The 21295-nt window shown below is 52.4% G+C and overlaps 1 protein-coding gene across 2 annotated transcripts; it reads left to right on the top strand.

Annotated features, from left to right (window-relative positions):
- The first annotated feature begins 31 nt into the window (after positions 1–31).
- Positions 32–20897, top strand: LOC140901180 (chemokine-like protein TAFA-5). Of its 2 annotated transcripts, none has more exons than XM_073319553.2 (4): positions 32–599; positions 10991–11143; positions 13132–13259; positions 20074–20897. In XM_073319553.2, exons 1-4 carry the CDS (start codon positions 440–442, stop codon positions 20080–20082), a joined length of 450 nt encoding a protein of 149 aa, XP_073175654.1. In that variant the 5' UTR covers positions 32–439; the 3' UTR covers positions 20083–20897. The 2 variants fall into 2 exon arrangements, with proteins under 2 accessions (XP_073175654.1, XP_073175655.1); XM_073319554.2 differs by having other exon boundaries at positions 527–1175.
- Positions 20898–21295: the final 398 nt, after the last annotated feature.

Here is a 21295-nt window from a genome sequence, read left to right as displayed (position 1 = left end):
GGCAAGTCTCAGCTTGCAGGGCCGGGGGGGGGGCACCTACCGGGGCTGATCCCCCCCCCAGCTGCGCTTCCCGGGATTCCCCTGCCGCTTGCTGAGCTGAGCCGGGGTGGCGGGGGCTGTTGGCTCCTGGGTACCCGCCACAGGTTCGCGAGCCTAGTCCCGGGCAGCGAGCTTGGCGCCCCCCGGCCGGGAAGGACCCCCCGCCCCGCGGAGCTAGTCACATTGCCACGGTGCAGCCGGAGGGAAGGGGGGGGGGATCTGCTAGCCCTCCCCATCCCTGCCATGAACCCTCCTGCTGCCCGCCTCGCTCCCTGCCCAGCTGCAGGAGGGAAGCGCACAGCTGCTGCGGGCGGTGCCGGAGAGGGAATTACCGCTCGGCTTTCGCCTGGCAAACTGCACCCAGCCGGGGGGAGATACTAGCCGCCGCTCTGCGGGCTGAATGCAAAGGAGCTGCCCAGAGATCCGGGCTCCCTTCGGCCCCCGCCGGGCAGCAGAGGCGTTTGGCCCCCAGAGAGAAGCCGGGTGGACGGGCTGCATCTTCTGGCTACTTTCACCAGCTGGAAGACACTGGGCTTTGGAAAAAACCCAGCCCGCTGTGGGTGAGAGTCTGACCCTGCCTGGACCAGGAGCACAGGACGCTGTGACAAGGAGCCACCCACGAGAGGGGCAGATCCCCCCCCCCTCCCGCACGTGGGGTCCCCCTGCGAGGCTGGGATGTGGTGACCCGGGTACTAAAGGAACCAGCCTGTGCCCCCCTGGAGCTGCAGCTCTCCTGCGTGGCTGCAGCTTTTCTCCTGCTCAGAGGGGCTGGGACTAGGGGGGGCTGCCGCCCCCCCCTTGCTTGGCGTGGTTTCCATCATATCCAGGGTTGACAGTTTGGTTCAACAGCTCTCAGCCCCCCCCCCCCCCAAATGGCTCCAGCCCTCCTGCTCTGAAGGGAATGCAGCTACTCCCCAGCCATGCTGGGCTGCCCTGTGCCAGGTGGAAACGTCCCTGGTAGTTGGATTTAGAGGGGACCCTGCAGCGTGAGAGGGGGGTCCAGCCCTGCCTCCCCGCCCCCCCTCCCAGCCCACTCAGGATGCTGGCCGGCTGGAGAGAGCTCTCTGCAGGGATTGGTGCCACGCTTTGCTTCCTCCTCTTCTTCTGGCTCTTGTATTCTCAGCCGCCTAAGGAAGGTAAAGTCTCCGCTGTATCATACTCCTGCCAAGGCTGCTGGCTTGTGCCAGCCGGGGCAGGGGGGGAGGGTTTAAAGGGGTTGTGTCCCCTTCTGCCACATGCCACCCCAGAGAGCCTGCGTCAGAGCCATCTGGTGCCATGCAACCAGCAGGGATCCCCCTCCTCTCTGAGATTTTGCATCGCAGAGGTAGCATCGCCTGCTGGAGGGGCTGGGGGAAACTTTTCAGCAAGGGCTCCCCAGAGGAGAAGAGGTTCAGTCTCCCACTGGACTCAGTCTTTGGCTGCCAGGTGCCTGGACTGGTTTTCAAATTGAGAGACGCTGGCCTGCGGTAGGGGGAGGATTCACCTCTGTGAACTGGGAGTCTGGGGGACTGATAAGCCTTGCGAGCTGAGCCGTTCAGCAAGGAAACTGGGGCTGCCCTTCCTTCCCGAGGCTGCTGGGAGTGCGTGGTGCACTGGGTCAAATGGAGGTAGGTCAGAGCTGGCCCAAGAGATGGGGCTGCCTCTCCTCCCTGTTACCAGCTGCTAAATCACATTAGAAAGAGCATGAGATACAGTCAGTACTTCCCTAATGAGTCCTCTCCATGCAAGGCAATTGCAGTGTCATCCAGTGGGAAGGGAAGGGGTTTGCGCCATCATGAGTGGGGATCTGCCCATAGGACAGTCTCTCCCTTAAGATGTGAGGATACCCTGGGGAAAAGTTTGCTCTAGGGTCTGAAGCATAGGACTGGAAGTTAGGAAGTCTGGGTTCAACTCTTGGCTCTGCCACAGACTTTCTGTGGGACCTTGGGCAAGTCACTTAGTCCCTCTCTGCCTTGGTTTCCCATCTGTGAACTGGAGATCATTGTACCTCTGTTTACTGAGGATTCTTTATTAACAGGGGTAAAGTACTTAGGTGAAAGGTGCTACAAAGTGCAAAATATTATTTCCACGGGGGGCTGGTGCTGTTATATTTACATGGGATAAATTAAAATAAGCTGCCTGGAGAATGAACTCTCTTTAATTGTATAGAGTCCCATATAGTGTGGATTGCAGCTTGGGTGCCCAGGGTGACTCTTCTCCCAGACAAGAGGGATGGAGGGAGAGAAGTGAAAGTAGAACAGAGAAAGGAAAACTGCCAGGTTAAAAAAACAACCAACCCTGAAGAGCACTGTCAGTTTCCCTTTTTCTCCAGACTGGGGGGCGCTGTATGTTTCACAGTGACTGAACTTTGTCTAGTTCAGTGTCCCACTTTCCAATGTTGTCCCAGCTGGTTTCCAGAAGGCTCTTGGGGATGGCCAGGCATGTAAATTGGATGAGAGCTGGAATCTCTCCCTCCATTGTCTTTTGATGGTATCTCATGCAGTAGGGATCCTTTTTATAGCTGAATGAAATTCACTTCTAACACTGCTTGGTCTGTACCCAAATTGCTGCCAACATGGGGGAAAAGAGTTTCACACATGACCCAAGGAAAGACAGTGGGAAATTGGAAGAGAAGCTGTTAAAATGGCATGGGAATTGGGATGAAAAATTGCTGAGAACACCCCCCTTTTGTGGGGCTCAATCCTGCAGGAGTGCTGCATTCCTTGACCTAGGGACGTGGTGGAATTTCCATCCTTGGAGGTTTTTAAGGCCTGGTTTGACAAAGCCCTGCCTGGGATGATTTAGTTGGGGATTGGTCCTGCTCTGAGCAGGGGGTTGGACTAGATGACCTCCTGGGGTCTCTTCCAACCCTAATCTTCTATGATTCTGCATGAATTGAGGTTGCTTGGCACCTCAAAGGACAGGCCCCGTGCTACGTAACTGATTTGCTGTTCAATCTTCTCCTCCGCTTTCTTGCTGCTAATTTGCCGCGTGACTGCCGGGGCTGGCAGCAACCTGAATAAACCATGCCAAGACGCTTGCTCGCCCCCTGAATCGACACCCTTACGCTGAGCGCTTCAGCAAGCCTGCCGCGTCTCCCTCCCCTCCAGAGGCTGCGCTTGCAAATGAGGACGTGAGAGGAGCGTTGCTGAGCCATGTGGATCCATAAATAATGCCACAATTACCAACTGTAACTAAACATTTATGCAATAATTCAAATGATGCAGCATTACTCAGCCAAGCACGAGACAAGTTCAAGCCTGGCCTTGGGCGTGGAAGAGGCTAGAACTGCTAAAGCATCAGCTGGGGTTGGTAAAGCTGTAGGATAGAACAGCTAGAGGGTGCAATGCTCCTGACTCCACATCACCCCCTGCTGGGCAATTTGTAAAGCAGCTGGGAACTACTAGTCATTATTCATCCTTGTTAGAGGTAAGGGGCTGCCCCAGATTGCAAATGTCGGAGGAAAGGAACCCCAGTTTCCTTCTGGTTTAAGATATTAAACCAGAAAGCCCTGCTTAACAAATGGGTAGAGAGAAGGCCTAGTGAGAGAGTCAGCACAATCTAGCGGATTGAACCAGGAAATCCTAAATTCAAACCTCAGCTCTGCCATTAACTCACTGGGTGGATTTGAGGAAATCATGTGACCTTTCTGGGCTAAATTTAGGCTCTGAGTTACACAGGTGTAAATCCAGAGTAACTTCAGTGGAGTCACTTCTGATTCACTGTGGAGTAAGTGAGAATTTGGCCCTCTCTCAATTTGACATGCGTGTGTTTTAGTTGCTCCCGGCTGTACAATGGAGACAGGTGCACTTAACTACATCAGATGTGGTTTGGGAGGATCAATCAGTTAATGTTCTCTAGGCAAGTGCTAAGTAGAATGCTCAGATGTGTGTGCGTGTGGCTGGGTGCATGCCTGGGCCCTGGTGGAGGGGGAAGTAGTTTCCAGTCATTTCAAGGGGGAGTTCTGATTTAAAAAACTAGTGGCACAAAAAGACATCCCCCTGCCCCAGCTGGGTAACTGGAGGGCATAGAATTTGAATGGCTCTGAGCAAATTTTGAAATTTGCCCCCTTGAGCAGAAAAATTTCAGAGAGACCCTAACATGTTCAGAGCCGTGATTCTCAGTGCCCTTGCCCTGCTTGAGAGTTTCTTCTCATACTGCTTCTGATGGAAGCAAACAACTCAGAGCAGTTCTCTTGCATTCCTTGTGGCGTGCAGTTGTGTATGAGTGCAGAGCTGGTAGCGCCCGCTCCTTTAGAAGGAGGATTTAGTTTGGATTCATATTAGCTGCTTTCCAAGCTGCCCTCATTCTTGTGCTGGAGCATTTTGCAACGTGTGACTCATAAAATCTCCTCCAGACATTATTGAAATCGCCCATTGTCCAAATGGCCACAGTTAATTGGCAGTGTATGTGTGGGCAGGGGGAATGGTGCATCCCCCTGGTGCAGATCCCAGAGACTCCCAAGGCATATCCCAAGCCAAACCATAATCCCTGCTGAATCAATGGCAAATCTCCCACTGATTTCATTGGAACAAGCATTTGGCCCAGAGGATGCCTGGCTGTGGACAGCAGAGGCTTCAAAGCTACCAAGCACTAGGCCAAACATGGCTCACACTGGAGCTGCCTATAAAAACACTTGTGACTGCCTGTAGCAGCCTGTAGGGTTGCATCTTCAGCAGTGACCCTGCCTGCACCCAGCAGAGGCTGGGAATGATGGCTGAAGCCCCTAATACTCATCCACAGACTCCCTTTTTAACAGATTCTCCCTGGTGACTGGTCTGTGCATTTTTTAAAAATTTGGTAATGACGAGGGACGGTCAGTGTCATTGACCCATCACTTAGGAATGGTCCATGGGGTGCACATCTCAGCCCAGTGAATTTTTCCTGCTCCTGTCTCTCTCCACGTGGTGCTTTTCTCTGTCTAATACAGACTGGGGCTCCTGAAGACGTCTCGCTTTTGTCACCCGAGGAGAGGAGAAGAAAACGCCCTGTCTCTTCAGTGCTATTTTCAAGGGGCTGATTGAGAGGAGCTAGAAGCAGGAGCCTGGCTGTTTTAAATCTAGGAACACTGAATGCCAGGCACACAATTCATCTCAATGTAATGAGAGGGATAGCGGTGTGTTAAATAATTGCCCCAAGGAATGGAGGCTTTGGATTCATAGCCAAGTGCAAACTGCAGCTGTCCATTGGCATTTGTCAGTGTTGCCTTTGATGGGCATTTAAAACCAATGTTGACTCAGTTACCCTGAACTTCCAGGGGATGAACTCCCCCGCTCTTCCACTTTAAATGCCAAGTTTAATAGCCTGGGTCCATTGAACTCAGCAGGTGTTTAGCCACTGACTTTCCTCTGGAGCACCATTTCACCCCACAGCTGTACTGAAAGCCTTTTGCAGCATTGGGAACTGTATGTACATAGCTCCCAGGGCTTGGTAGAAGGCTGGGTGTCCATCCAGACCTCAGAAGCACAGATGGTAGGGGAGGCATCCATGACACAGTCTCTCTGTTAAACGGAACTGGGAGTAAACTTGGCTTGAATAATGGTTCCAGCTAAACTGGTTTCTAAGCCGATTTAGCTGATGGGAGTGGATGGAGTCAATGTGTGTTTGAAAACCATGCTAGCTAGTTATCTATCCATCCATGGCAATTGCTCTAACACTTGAGCATCCAGGCAGTGGACAGGCATACAGTCTGAGCTGGATGGCTTATTCCCTTGAGCAGGAGGCTGGTCCAAAGAGACACTGCTTCATGTCTTCAAGTCTCATCCGGAGCTCCAAGCAGAGTGAATTCCACAGTGCCTGACCCCGGCACGTTTCAAACTGGGCCCAGCATTGAAACCAAGCAGCCTGCAGTTCAGGGGAGAGGCAGGTGGAGAAGAGCACAGGCCCACAGGGGTTTCTGGCCAGCTGGAGCATTTAAGAGAGTCAGGCCTGATCACATCAATCTAGAGAGTCTGCCCTGAGGGGCAGGGCACTTGCTCTGTGGAAATGTGGCTGCACTGGTGAGACAGGCTGTCCAGGAATCCGGAAACTCACCGTTGTGCAGAGAGCCTGGCACAGGTATAGCATTGTAGGTTTTTGGCTGGCTTTCATCCGGAAGAAGCGCTGGGTGGGGCTGGAAGAGACAAGACAGTGAGTCCAATCAAGCTCTCCAGGCCTTCCTCACTTGTCTTCAATTGAGTCCCTCCTGTTTTACTCCCGTTAGTGGGAGCAGGAGCCACCTCAGCATTCGTCAGGACAACAGGGAAGCTCCAGCCAGCGGGCCACACAAGACTAACAAAAGCAGTCACATCCCAGTTACTCAGCAGGACTGCAGGGCAAAGCTATTGCTGAAGAAAGAAGTGGCTATATTTTCAGATCAATTAAAAAAAGAAAAAAGACTAAGGATAAATACATTAAAAGGCTGTGAGACGCTCAGACACTATTGTTATGTGAGGCCAGATGGGGACCATAGATTTAAGAATCAAAGAAGTTCTGAAAGCTTTGTAACGTTTTGCCCTCCGTTTACTATGAATTAAGGGCCTGATTCTGTGATGTGGCAAGTGCCCAACTCCTGTTCACTTGAGCAGGAGCTGAAGATGCTCAGCACTTTGTAGGATAGGTCCCCAAATTGCTGAAGGTTATTATTGAAGTGTAACCATATTTAGAAAATATTTTCAATGGGTTTTTTTTTTTGTATTTCCTGATGACCCAGATCTGCTTTTGGGTCTAGAATTCAGCTCCAGCGCTTGGAGGTGTTAAGATTTGACAGTTCACTGGTTCGGTCCATTCCACAGACAGCCCATTTGGATCAGAGTTTAGCTCTTGCTTTCGACACAGTCGCCCCAAATGCTTGGGAACTGAATTATAGAATCTTAGGATTGGAAGGGACCTCAGGAGGTCATCTAGTCCAACCCCCTGCTCAAAGCAGGGCCTATCCCCAACTAAATCATCCCAGCCAGGGCTTTGTCAAGCCTGACCTTAAAAACTTCTAAGGAAGGAGATTCCACCACCTCCCTAAGTAACCCATTCCAGTGCTTCACCACTGTCCTAGTGAAAAAGTTTTTCCTAATATGCAATCTAAACCTCCCCCACTGCAACTTGAGACCATTGCTCCTCGTTCTGTCATCTGCTACCACTGAGAACAGCCTAGATCCATCCTCTTTGGAACCCCCTTTCAGGTAGTTGAAAGCAGTTATCAAATCCCCCCTCATTCTTCTCTTCTGCAGATTAAATAATCCCAGTTGAGACCCATCTCTAGCTATTGTAGGTACTTACATGGCCCGCATCACCATAACATCCAACTGCCTCACACTCTTTGAATAATCATATCTTGCTCTTCTGTAGCACTTGTGACAGAGTTGGGCCAGATGGCTATAGGAGAGTAATAGAAGTCAGATATATTAGCCCCAGGCTAAGTAGGTCCCTTTTCCCTGGGTAAGGTAACAGGGAAGGTTCCAGAACAATAAGGAACCTTCTGGAGACAATTAAGACAGGCTGATTAGAACACCTGAAGCCAATCAAGAAGCTGCTAGAATCAATTAAGGCATGCTAATCAGGGCGCCTAAGTTTTAAAAAGGAACTCACTTCAAGTTTGTGGTGTGCGTGTGAGGAGCTGGGAGCAAGAGGCACTAGGAGCTGAGTGTAAGAATGCACACTGTTGGAGTACTGAGGTGTACAAGCATTATCAGACACCAGGAGGAAGGTCCTATGGTGAGGATAAAGAAGGTGTTGGGAGGAGGCCATGGGGGAAGTAGCCCAGGGAGTTGTAGCTGTCACACAGCTGTTCCAGGAGGCACTCTAGACAGCTGCATTCCACAGGGCCCTGGGCTGGAACCCAGAATAGAGGGTAGGCCTGGGTTCCCCCCAAATCCTCCCAACTCCTGGTCAGACACAGGAGGAGTCGACCTGGACTGTGGGTTCAGAAAAACGGCTAATCTGAGGGCTGCCGTGAAGCTCCAAGGCAAGCAAATCCGCCAATAAGCGCAAGACCCACCAAGGTAGAGCAGGAACTTTGTCACACACCTTTCAACAGTAGATCTCAGAGTGCGTCACCATCTTTAATGTGTTTATCCTCACGCCCCTGGGAGGTAGGGCACTGCTACTATCCCCATTGTGCAGATGGGGAATCAAGGCACAGAGAAACTAAGACACGTAAAGATCAGAGCCTAACTCCCATTGAAGTCAGTGGGAATTAGGTGCCTAAATACCTTTGAGGATCTGGGCCTAAGTGACTTGCCCAAGGTCCCAAATGTCCTGGGTCCCTGGACAAAGCCCTGACCACTGCACCTCCTCATTCCTCCTGATAGCTAGCTTCCCAAAGTTTAAAAAGTCAACCAGAAAACCCCACAACACCCCCCCCCAAACAAACCATCTACTCATAGCAAAAAATAAACCCACCGAGTCTCAGAACCCAGATCAACAGACTTGGGCTCATGCTGCAGGGCTAAAAATAGCCATGTAGATGGTCAGGCTGGAGCCCCGGCTCCAAGACCCTCCCTGCTCACCAGGTTTCACAGCCGCAACTCCAGTCTGAGCCCAGATGTCTACACGGCTATTTTTAGCCCCGCAGTGCCAGCCTTGGGAGCCTGAGTCATTTGATCCGTGCTCTGAGACTCCTTGCCGCAGGGTTGGTTGGTTTTTTGTGTGCTGTGTAGACGTGCCCAAATGAAGGGCCTGATCCTGGAATCCTTCCTCATCAGGAGGTTCCCCACTGACTTCAGTGGTACGACTGTCATGAGGAATAAAGGACCGGGTCCTAATTAATCAAAACAAAGGCATAAAACAACACACTCAGAGGCAAGTCATACCTAACGAATGCCATTCTAATTGAAACATCTTACCCACCCACATCTACTTACTCAGATAACAAATCGCTTACTCTGGGAGAGTCCAGATTGAATTTATATATTACAGGCCAAATAAATAGGAAAAGGCTGCCAAATCCTTCCATATAAATCCCAGTGACCTCATATCTTTTCATTTGTGCAATTTGGAAAAAAATATGATGGGAAGCAAAAAATGTTTTTATTCAGCTAATAGGGCAAACAGCAACAGGTGGGGTTTTCCCCCCTCATTTGAAGGAGCAGGACTGTCAGAAATAGAGAGATGCCACAGCTGCAGACTGTGCTTGCGAGGCGTTAAAGGGGCCTTGGCAGAATCAGTCACATTGCTGTGTAAGAGGTCTTGCCATGTTCTCCTGTTTGTAACCATAGAATCATAAAATATCAGGGTTGGAAGGGACCCCTGAAGGTCATCTAGTCCAACCCCCTGCTCGAAACAGGACCAATTCCCAGTTAAATTATCCATACATTTAAAGGGAAGGGGTTTCCTAACCCCGCATTAGTCAGAACAGCTTAGATCACTGGAACGGAAAGAGTTTTGGGAACCCTGTTATGCCTGTTGGATACCAGGGGCCAGATTCTGATCTCAGGTACAGCAGTGTAAATCCACTGAAGGCCGGATGCTGCTCTCACATCCCCTGGTGGAAATCTGGAGTAACTCCACTGCAGTTTGTGGGCTTCCAGCAGCGTAAAAGTGGCAGGAGGGAAGGATCAGGCCCAGTGAATGTACACTGGATCTCTGAGCCCCGATCCAAAGCCCACTGAAGCCAGTGGCTGTTTAGGTCACAGGGCTTTGAATTGAGCCCTACGCGAGAGCAGAATCCTGCCCCAGGTTTACAGTGGACTTGATTCTCTTCTTGCTTACACCCGTGTAAACCAGGAGTAACCCCACTGAAGTCAGAGTTACACCAGTGCAACAGGGAGGGGAAACAGACCCAGAACGGGGGGTTGTGTTGGGCTAAAGAGCAAGCGTTGAGGGTTTCAGCTCCCACCATGAGCTGCGGGTGGCAGTGTGCTGCCGAACTACCCGAACCCTTTAAACACCCTGCGTTGGGCCATGTTGGACTGCCGGCCGGCCTGCCCCTGCCCCTTGTCACAGGCTGCAGAGAGAGCGCGCAAGGAGAGCCGGACGGAGTATTTAAAAAGCTCTGAGATAATGCCGCTCACGTGCGGCTGCCTCTCACCCACCTGCCTGGCGGCATTCATGGGTTGACATCCGTTTCCCCGGGACCAAAATGTTAACAAGGACAGGCGCAGACCCTGTGCTCAGCTACAGGGGAACGCTCCGGGCTGAGCACGAGGAGGCGTGCTCCGGCTGAGTGCAGCCTTCCCCTTAGAGCAAGGAAGCCCAGACTGTCTTGCATGCAGCCCAGCCTTCCTGTCTGTGGGATTCACTCACGCTCCCTTTATAGATCAAAGGGCGGAGGAAGGGCGGCTTTAGGTACCGAGGAGTCTCCTCAGGCCAGGCAGACTGGGCCTTGCCCTATGCTGGGCTGGATTGGAGACCTTCTGAGCCTTGCCGGCTGCTGCAGTTTGGCTCAGTGTGCACCCAGCCTGCTGGCTTTGCCTTCCCGTCCCCATGTTACCAGCCCTCCCCCTGCACAGAGGTGCTAAGGGATCACTGTAGAGCTGTTCGAACGACTCCCCCTCCTCCCCTTGGGAGAAAGACCCTGCTTATGTTGTAAGCCACTCCCAGGCCCCACGGGCCAGGAAAGGAGCTAAGGGAAGGTGCTCAGTGCCTGGCCAGGAGGGAGGTGAAAAGCGTTTTCTCTAGATTGGGCCATCTCCAGAGTTGTCCTGACTCAGGCTCCAGTCCTATGGAGGAACCGCTTCCACTGAACTCAACAGGGACTGCTGGAATTGTACTTCTGAGGGGTTTAGTTCCTTTCACCGTGGGAGCATCAGGCTGTTAGCCCCTCTGAAAACCAGGCCCTAGCTGGCTCTGGTTGGGCTCCCAAGATATAGAGGCACCCAAAAATCAGTGGCTTCTTTTGATTCTGTTGGCCCAGAATACACAGCAAGTCAGTGACAGAGTAGAGCATAGGACCCAGCCGCCCTGACTCCCACCTCCCTGTTCTTGCTACTAGGGCTGTGCCCTGCCTCGACACTCTGACTGCGCAGCGGCTGCTGGATGTCCCCTTGTCTCATTGCAGGCAAGGAGCTGGAGGTGGGGATGTGTGAGATTACGGCACTGAACAGAGACCTCAGCCACCCCAGGAGGATGATTGCCCGGCAGACAGCACGCTGTGCCTGCAGGAGAGGCCAAGTCGCGGGCACAATGAGGGCAAAACCTGCCTGCGTGGATGGTAAGAGAGCTCTGACTGCTCCAGAGAACTACGGGCCAGGGCCATGGGGCTGCCTGTGGCTTCTTGGTTCACCATGGTCACTTGGGACTTTATGGTGACAGCAGCCACAGAACTCAGATCCTCCTGCTCCCAGAGGTGCTGAAACTAGGGGCAGGGCCGCACCCCCTGGCTTGAAGTGGTTTCCATCACATGTAGGGTTTACTGTTTAGTTCAATGACTCAGCCCCTGCCCCCAACTCTACAAATCATTCCAGCCTCCCTGCCTGCCCCGGAAACACAGGCCCCTATTATCACTGGGAGCAGCTAACTGTACAGGTGACATGACACACAGTCAAACTGTCCTGGCTGGGGTCCACGGTGACACACACGCACCTGCTCATTGAGAACACTCATGGTCCAGCAACGTCCAGCTGTATCAGGGTTTATATCTGTTGGTAGCAAGGTGGGGGGCAAGGGAGAAGAACCCCCTCAGCATGGGGAAGTGGGGGTGCAAAGCTCTTCGGAAAATCTGGCCTGTTTGTGGGTGCTGAGCCCTTGAAAATCTGGCTCTGAACTCTGGGAAGTCCAGCTTCACAAGCAAACTCCTCTCCACTCCCAGGCACTGCATGAGTGCAGGGAGGCAGGAGCCATGCTGGGCAGAGTTCTGCAGAGAAAGCCACACTGATCCTTTCGGTGCCTGCCGGAAGCCTTGCCAGGCGGGAGCGTTGCTATGTCCTGCAGGTGTCAGGGGCCACGTGGCGCCCTGGTGAGGGAGGGACATGTCATCTCAGGTTGCTCGGTGTAGGGAATGTGTCCCTCACAGGTGGCAGGTGTCCCTACGTGTGGGGAACACGAGAGGCTGCTCCAAGCCTCCGGCTTGCAGACGGCTGTTATCTACTGTTGGTAGGTGCTACAATGATACAGATTGTAACGTTCTGCATAAACTGTCCCTGACGGCCTCAATTCTCTCTCCCTTTCTCCTCTGCCCCTTTGACACATTTTATTTTACTCTTATTTTATCTCCTGGTCTCCTTGTTTTGGATAACTCAACCCTTCTTTCTACTCCCTTTGATTTTACTTTCCTTATTTGTTCCTGTTTAATCTTGTGCCCTCTCTCTCGCCATTCATATCTACCTATCCATCCATATATACATCCATCCCTCCTTATATATACCCATCTTTCTTTCCCTATACACACCCATCTATCCATCCATCCCCATACATATCTGCCTGTCCATGTCTATATACACCCATCTATCCATCCATCCCTGTACATATCTGTCTCTCCGTCTATATACACACACACCTATCCATCCATCCCTCTATATACACATCTGTCTATCCATCCATCCCCATACATGTCTGTCTCTCCACATCTATATACACACCCATCTATCCATCCATCCCTCTATATACACATCTATCCTCATACATATCTGTCTCTCCATGTCTATATACACACACCTATCCATCCATCCCCATACATATCTGTCTCTCCACATCTATATACACACACACACACCTCTATCTATCCATCCATCTCTATATATTCGTCTGTCCATCCCTATATACACCTTTCTGTCCATCCATCCCTATATACACCCATTTATGTATCCATCCATCGCTATATATACACCCATCTATCCATCCCCATACATATCTGTCTCTCCATTTCTATATACACCCATCTATCTATCCATCCATCTCTGTATATACACATCTGTCTATTCATCCATCCCCATACACATCTGTCTCTCCATCCCAATATTATATCCATCCCTATATATACCTTTCTATCCATCCATCTCAATATAAACCCATCTGTTTATCCATCCATCCTCATATACATCTCTCTCCATCCCTATACACACACACACACCCCTTTCTATCCATCCCTATATACACCCATCTTTTTCCCCTTTGTACCCTACCTCTCTCTTTCCCTCTTTTCATAACCCTTCGAATTTCTCCCTCCCCATGCTCCGTGACCTCCCCCGCTCTATGTGGCAGCTCAGCTCATTGCCAGTAAGCAGTGGTGCGGGATGGAGCCCTGTGCCGAAGGGGAGCAGTGCACTTTGTTAATAAATCGTTCAGGCTGGAGCTGCACTCGACGATTGGGCCGAATAAAAACTGTCACAGTAAGTAACTCCTGCCTCCTGGCAACCAACCCGACTGAGATGGGAGAAGGAACCAGCCGGGGGTGGAGAGTGTCCTGGTTTGAAGGTATCTGGGGGGGGGGGGGGGGGAGTTTGGTGTTAGCTGGGAAAGAAAGTGAATCACTGGTCTGTCCATGGATGAGTGAGGACACCGCCCCCCCCCCCCCCCCCCCCATCAGCTCATGCATTTGGGAGCACTCCCAGTAAAACCGGAACTGCTCTGCCCAGAGAGCTATTCCAGGAACCAATCAGGACAGGCTATAAACATGTCTCCATAGGGCTGGATGCTCCTTTGCTGGAGAAACTGGTTTCACTGCCATTTCTTTACACCTCCTGTCACTCCCATTGCCTGATCTTAGCTTCAGTGGCTATGGGCATTTCCAGGCCTCTCCCCTCACAGTCAGCCCCAAGCATTCAAAGATCCTGAGGCAGGTGCCCGAAAATCATGAGATTGGCTTAAAAAGCACCATATTATCAATGGTCTGGATCCTCAAAAGTATTTAGGAGCCCAACTCCCAGTGATTCCAATGGGAGTTAAAGCTATTTAGGAGCCTAAAGATCTGGGCCTAGGTGCCTCGCAAATGAGCCTGTAAGGGGTGGGACAGGTCTGCATAATTTTTATCCCATCTTAGAGTGATCGGGAAACTGAGGCACAGAGCGGGGAAGTGACTGTGCATACGGATTCAGTGGCAGAGTCAGAATGAGAGCCGAGATCTCCAGCCTCCTAGGCCTGAATACTAACCACAAGACCGTCCCTCTCCTAGTATGAGTGTGTGTATGGGGAAGGTCAAGTCTTTAGGTATAGGGCGGGAAGGGGGAATATTTGCATGGCGGGAAAGGGACCTTGCTGTCTCTTACTCTAGACAGGCAGGCAGAGCACTGTGGTTGCTCCATGCAACGTGCACAGACCCCGACGGGAGAAACAGCCCCAAGAAACACAGACCTCTGGGCTGTGGGCTTTGATGGAAATTGCAATGAAATCCCAACCCGTGGTACTTTCCTTCCACTTGCCCTGAGAGCACAGGGAGGCAGCTGCTGGCACCTAAGGGAATCAGCTTTGCTAACCCAGGGAGAGAATAATAGATCCTGCAGGCCCTGCTCTCTAACCCAGCTCCATCCCCCAGGGAGAGGAGAAGGTCTAGTACCCACCTGCCAGCCCCCACTCACAGACTCCACTCAGCACTATCTCTGCCCCAGGGACGGCGTAAAGGGGAGGTGTCCCTTTGGTACAAGCCCTGGCCCTGCATTATCATAGAATGGACCCAGCTCGGTTCTGCCTTGTCCGATTACAAATGCATCACAGTTTTGTTTCTAGTGCAGGGAACACAGGCAGCCTTCTGACTTCCCAAAGGGGAGGCCCTCTTCTCCACTGGGGCTGCCTGCCAGGCTCCCCCACCATGCCACAGGCTGCAGCCTGGAATAGGCCTGTACACATTCTGTCATTTTAAACATCTGAAACCTGCAGACTTGTTCACAGCTGGTTTAGTGCCAGCCTCTCCCAGCACGGGGACTGTAAAGGAGGAGGCGAGAGCACTGGCTGTGGGGGAGGGCCCAACTACCAGTCCCTGCCGTTCCCAGCAGGGGGCGCTGTCGGGCACGGGACAGCAGCAGTGCCGTGGAGGAGGGGAAGGGGGCATGCTTTTCCTAACGCCCACCGGAACTTTGGGGATATTTTATAGGCTGGTGGGGAGTGGACAAGCCTGAGCTGCAAAACCTGGATCCAGATTTGGAACCCTTTCTGACTGCACACGTTGGGGGTGTTGAGATCGGTGGTTCTGTTCTGGCCTCTTCTAGATATGGGGGCCAGCTGTGAGGTTCAGACCTGGATCCAAGTTCAGATTCCAGGCACCTCCCAAGAATCTGGGGATGTCTGGATCCAGGGTTTGAGCTGGGGCCCATTCTGTCAGGCTGCTTGGCCTTTCCCTTCACAGACAGCTGAGAAAGACTGGAGCCCTGGTCTCTGCTGTGGGGAGGTCTGAGGGGACACAGGTGGAGGAGGGTCTGTGTATCTTGCATCTGAAGGCTGTTAAAGTGACACACTCCTGTAGCCGCATCCCCCAAACGAGCCCTCGGCTCCAGAAGCAGCTGCGTAGCTTCCCTCCGCGCGAGGCCCGGGAGTCTGCTCTGCAGTCAGCTCAGCCAGTGAATGACAATGAACGGGGAGCTGGATGCTGCTGGTGGGAGCCTCAGAAGTGCAGCGGGATATTTTATTAATGTCAGAGACATTAAGGTTTGGAGAAGAGCAAATTATGCTCCCCGCAGCACAGGGGAGACAGGCATGGCCAGGCCACGGCTGTTCATCTGGCAGGCAGGCAGCTGTGTGAGCACGGCTGTCCTGGCCTCTAGCCATCTCCATGTTATCGGGTTTGTCTCATGGCCCGGTGGGAGGGACCCTCTGTTGCACAGGGAGGAATGAGGGCTGGACAGAGCCTTTGCAGAAACCACGGCTCTCAGGCTGGTTTAGAATGAGGTGCCCATGCAAAGGGCTGACCTCTGGGCTCTGAAGTACAGTTTAGTTTCCTGTTTAGTTTCATAGGCACGGCTGCACTGGGTCCGACCAGGGGCCCATCTAGCCCAGTATCCTGTTGCCAACAGTGACCAGCACCTGCTGCTTCAAAGAAAGGTGCAAGAACCCTGTAATGGGCAGCTATGGGTAACCTGCATTATGTCTCCTCCTGAGATCAGTTTAAGCTATGAAGCATGAGGTTAGCCCTTCCAAAATGTTTGTGAGCAATAACTACGGTACACTAAATCTGGATATTCGTGGTATCTCTGTCAATGTCCAATCCTTTTGTTAATCCTGCTAAATTCTTAGCCTCAGTGACCTCATGTGGTAGTGAGTTCCACCATCAAATGATGTGCAAAATCATGAATCTAATTAGGTCTATCGGTGCGTGGTCAGGACCAGATTTGCAGCCTCAGGACTCTGTATCCATGGCTGGTGTCCCATCTAGGTCTGTGTGCGCTATCAGGGCTTTGCCTTGCAGGGTTGGGTTGCCAGCCCCAGTGATAGCAGGGGACTTGACCCAGGAGATCCCTTCCAGCCCCATCCCCCTATGACCATGGAGTCCTGCCTAAAAAGGATGGGACCCTTTGTATTGTCAGGGCATTATCTGCATGGTCAGGACAGAGTCTCTGTATAAGGCTGAGCTCTGAGTCTGGATCAGGGTCTTTTCTGCAGTTAGAAAAGGAGTACTTGTGGCACCTTAGAGACTAACCAATTTGAGCATGAGCTTTCGTGAGCTACAACTCACTTCATTGGATGCATATTGTGGAAACTGCAGTAGACATTATATACACACAGAGACCATGGAACAATACCCCCTCCCACCCCACTGTCCTGCTGGTAATAGCTTATCTAAAGTGATCATCAAGTTGGGCCTTTAGATAAGCTATTACCAGCAGGACAGTGGGGTGGGAGGGGGTATTGTTCCATGGTCTCTGTGTGTATATAATGTCTACTGCAGTTTCCACAGTATGCATCTGATGAAGTGAGCTGTAGCTCACGAAAGCTCATGCTCAAATAAATTGGTTAGTCTTTAAGGTGCCACAAGTACTCCTTTTCTTTTTGCAAAGACAGACTAACACGGCTGTTTTTCTGCAGTTGTCACTGGGTTTGGTTTTAGGATTGAAGCTGGTTCTGAGAGACTGGGGACCAGTGGAGAAGTCTGGGTATGGATGGAGCCCTGTCTGTAATGTCAGGACTCTTGTTCATGGGGGGTGGGTTCACTTCTGGGGAGCCCAGGCCTCATCTAGAATATTGGGGCTCTGTTGGGCTGGGATCCCATCCTTCCATCCCTCTGACTCAGCCTGCAGTTCCCTGCATGTCTCTCTGGTGTGAGAGCCTGGCGTTCAGCGTAAAAGGGTCCAGACTGTTCCAGAGAACAGCCAACTGCGTGCCATTTCCAGGCAACGAAGGAAATATAAATCCACCCTGGGACGCTGGGAGTGGGAGCCAGGGGAGAGGAGCGGCACATTCGTACTGATCAGACACCGTCTCAGAACTGTCCTCCTGCCCCATTTGCACAGCCCTGTTTTGCATAATTAAATATTCAAATGCACTGGGCAGCGGTGTGGAATCTGCACATTTCTCCCCAGGAGTTAGGGGAAACGCAAAATCCTACTTGCTTTCTGGAGCGGAGAAACCTCCCCACCAGAGCAAATGGATCACAATAAACAGAAACACCTGCAACCTCTCTCCGGGAGGTCTGAAAGAGGCGGCACACCCCACCGCTCTTCCTCCAAACTCTGTGCCTCTTTGCCTGGGCCTTTCTTATTGACCCCCTTGAGATTCAGAGTTCATTCCTGTGGAGGAGCCCCTAATTCCTTCAGTAAGCCCAACCAGAAGTAGATTGGTACAGGAAAGGTACTGGCTAGACCAGGCACTAACCATCTGGCTTAGGGAAGAGGTTCTTGATTGGAGGTCATGACCAGGTGTCAGGGGGATCATGACCACCTTGCCCTGCCCCTATTTATAAATCTCAGGGCTAGATTATTGAAAAGGGGGTTGCAATATGGAAAAGGTCGAGAACTACTGTGGCACAAGCCTGTGGACTGTGTGATGAGTTGGCTGGGTCTCAGTTCAGCAAGTCGATCAGGGCCTTGAAAGACAAGTTTCTCAGAGGACAACCAGGGAAAAGCACCAGCCAGCTCTTGGGGACCTGAGATAGATTGCCACTTTGTTCCATGTGAAACTGATTTGCTGCTCCCAGCTTAATCCGCAGGAGACATTTGTGTGCAATACCACCGTGCCGAGAGGGCCAGCTGGCAGCCCCAGCTCAGGGGAGGCCCCGACCTAGATAGCAGGTCAGGGGAGAGCTACATTGGCAGGTCTTTCTGGGCGACTCTGCACAGAGCTGATTGTATAGTACAGCCAGACTCCTCGCTAGACCTTTGCTTCCAAGAGCATGATGTTGTCTACAACCGTTTAAGAAAGGGGGAGCTAAGGTGAGGGCTCAGGGGGCTGGTATTCATTTCCAGTCCAGATAGTGCATCACCAAGAGCCATTGCCATCAGAAGATTATGTGCAATAAGCGGATGGGTCTCACTCTAGTTCCTAGTGGACACACACAGTCATAACTGGCACCAAATGACAGGTCTCGGCAGAGGTGCCAGGGACTGACTGGATGGAGACTGAACTCCCATCTCTGGAGGTGGGGTCACCATGCCAGGGTTTAGGCCATGCTTGTACCTGTTCTAAAGATGTGGGACTTTGGCCCCACCCTAGATATGTTAATCAGGTGAAACCCATGGGGCGTTTTAGAAATGTAATAGGATTCTCTAGAAATTGCTGTAAAGCCCCATTGAAATGGGCCCAGAATGGCACTTCCTATAGCTTTTGGTATCATCCCTTTGAAGGGACAGAACCTTGTATTAGATTCTCCAGGATGGGTCAAGAAACTCTATAGAAAAGTGATAATTTCGTATTCTATCCTATGGGACTGCTCAATAAAGGGGCACCTCTCACCCCAATCATGTCTCCTCTGGGAGCTGCTCCCATGGGGAGAGCTGGCCCCAAAATTCCCAGTGTGTGTGTACATGTAAACATATGCCTCTCCCCCAGGCTCCCATCTTCCTTCCTGTGTACAAAGAATCATAGAATGGTAGGACTGGAAGGGACCTCGAGAGGTCATCTAGTCCAGTCCCCTGCACTCGGGGCAGGACTAAGTATTATCTAGACCATCCCTGGCAGGTGCTTGTCTCACCTGTTCTTAAAAACCTCCAATAACTGAGAAAGAGCTAAAGCCAAACTCATCCTGAGCCAGATTCACCACCAAAAACACGCAAGCAGCTGCCATTGGCTGAAAGGGCAGGGCTGGAATGAGCCCTACTGCCCCCTTCTGCAGCTTTGATGCTAGCACACCATCCCATTGCCCTCCATCACCACCCTACCCCGGGAACCCCAGGATACCTGCCAGTGCCCACACAGTGACGGGGATACAGTGGGCCTCTCTGTGCCTCCCAGAACCACCTGGCTCCATGGAGCCCGCAGTGCTCAGTCCAAGTCATAAAGCACCTCAGAAATTCAGCCCGAAGGAGGGGGCTGGTAGGCCTGTGGCGCTGGGAATGAGACAGAGTCACTCATCTCTTGGCTTCCCATTTACATCTGGCCTGGTGCCTGGGCTTTGCGCACCTAACACCCTGAGGCAGCGGCTCCTTTGACAGTCCCAGCCTCAGAGCGGTGGCCAGCCAAGGGCTGTTGTGTGGTGGCCTGGCTGCACTCAGGCCAGTGCGAAGTGCATGACCCAGGAGCTGCCCTCAGCAAGGCCAAGGACTGACCGGGGCAGGGAGGCCAACCTCCCCTCTCACCCTGCCGGGCTGGGGTGGAGAGCTTGCCCCGTGGCACCTGCCCTGTGGCTAGACACAGGCATTCAAACTCCACACACACATTGTCCAGGGCTCTCTGCTCAGTGTCCCCCTCTGGATCCCCTGTTTGGACCCTGCACCCCCATCCCTGTAGGCTGACACGCCCCCCCACTCCATACTCTGCTGATATCCAGGTTTGGGGTGTCTCTTCTCAGAGAGGGCAGAGGTTTTGTTATGCACTAGGCTCTCCCCACCATCACAGCGTTGATAAAGACCCTTCCACAGTGTCAAGCTCACAGCACAGAGACAATGCTCGGGGGGGGGGGGCTAACTGAAGAGTGGGGACGCCCCAGGCAGGAGGCAGCAGATGGGCCTCTGGGTGCACAAACCCCTGTCCAGGGCCTCAACCTGCCCCAAAGCACCCAGGGCTGTTGGAGGCAGAGAAGGATGGGGGGGATTCACAGGCTCCCTGTGTGCTTTGTTTCCCCAGGTCTCCTGACAGCAGCAGCTGACGGCCCGAGCTTGGTGCCTCCACTCCTTGCTGCCGCAGCAGTATACCACCTTGCTGGGGCAAGGGGCCAGCCCCTCTGTCCCCATCCCCGTGGGTTGGTCTCCTTGCAGCAGGGCCTGGCAAGTCTCTGCTCTGCACCTCCTGGGCCAGGCGGCCTCGCTCTGTTGCTGGCTTGGATGATGCCAAACAGCTGGAAAGATGTCGGGTTTATCCCGATGGAATGGATTTCCGTTGTCCGGAGGGGTTTTAACTGAAATGCACCTTTCTGCAAACCTTTTAATTGTGAACAGAGGGAGCAGCCCCTTGGCACCCATAAAGAGTGGGCACATTCGCTGCGGCTGGCTCACTAGGCTGTGAGACCCAAGGAGAGACGGACGCCGGCTGATGTATAACCACAGTGGAGCTGAGAGGTGGGAAGCAAACTCTCTCTTGTATTTCTCCTCCCTTCCCAATCTCCAGAGAGCGAGAGGATGCAGCGGGGACAGCTCCGGAGAGAAGGTGCTAAGGTCATCTCATCTCTACCCCACTGGGTCACCTTCAGCCCTTTGGAAAGTCCGCTGAGGTGGTGTGGGGCTGTCTGAGCCAAGCCCCCACCCCACAACCAGCAGCACAGGTTCCCCACCAGCTGCTGTGAGTTGTTCCATAGGGAAACATTGATTTGATGAGTTTCTCTTCCCTTTCCATTTGCAACTTGTCCATCAGCAGCTCACAATTTCCCCAGGTTCATTCAGCGGCTCAGAACAAATGGCTAAATTATTCCTACGAATAAATTCTCAGCCTGTTGCCCAATTGCAGTCAATTCATCATTGGGTGGGGGTGGGGGGGAAGAATCTTTAAATGAACATGACTCAAATTGTTTTGATTGGTCCCATGGTGGTGTTTTGGGGCCCTGACTGGCCAAGCATCACTCTTGGTATGGAGTTACCTATTCCGAATTGGGTTCCCATGAGTGCCTGCCAGCCTTCCCACTGATGTCCCTCAGTTGTTGTCGGCGGAGGGTAGCCTGGGGAGGTATTTGCCATGTGCATGGGCAGGAGGGAGAGAGACGGTGGAGTGAGGATGTGCTGAGAGCCTGAGCTGTTGGGTTGGAAAGGCTTGTTTGCCTCACACTGGTCTGATCCCACAGTGGAAGTAAGAGGAAGGTCGGGGAGCCGGTCAGGTTGCTGGGGAAGCACTCAGGGCTTGACGTTGCAGCCTTGTC

This window comes from Lepidochelys kempii, chromosome 21 (assembly GCF_965140285.1).
Source record: "Lepidochelys kempii isolate rLepKem1 chromosome 21, rLepKem1.hap1, whole genome shotgun sequence".
NCBI lineage: Eukaryota > Metazoa > Chordata > Testudines > Cheloniidae > Lepidochelys > Lepidochelys kempii.
This window is presented reverse-complemented; position numbering and strand designations above follow the sequence as displayed.

Bases quoted from the DNA above. Each gene is read 5' to 3' on its own strand.
- LOC140901180 (XM_073319553.2), top strand. From the start codon at position 440: ATGCAAAGGAGCTGCCCAGAGATCCGGGCTCCCTTCGGCCCCCGCCGG. The intron at 600-10,990 runs GTGAGAGTCTGA...GTCTCATTGCAG, and splicing joins AAAAACCCAGCCCGCTGTGG to GCAAGGAGCTGGAGGTGGGG. The intron at 11,144-13,131 runs GTAAGAGAGCTC...TCTATGTGGCAG, and splicing joins AAAACCTGCCTGCGTGGATG to CTCAGCTCATTGCCAGTAAG.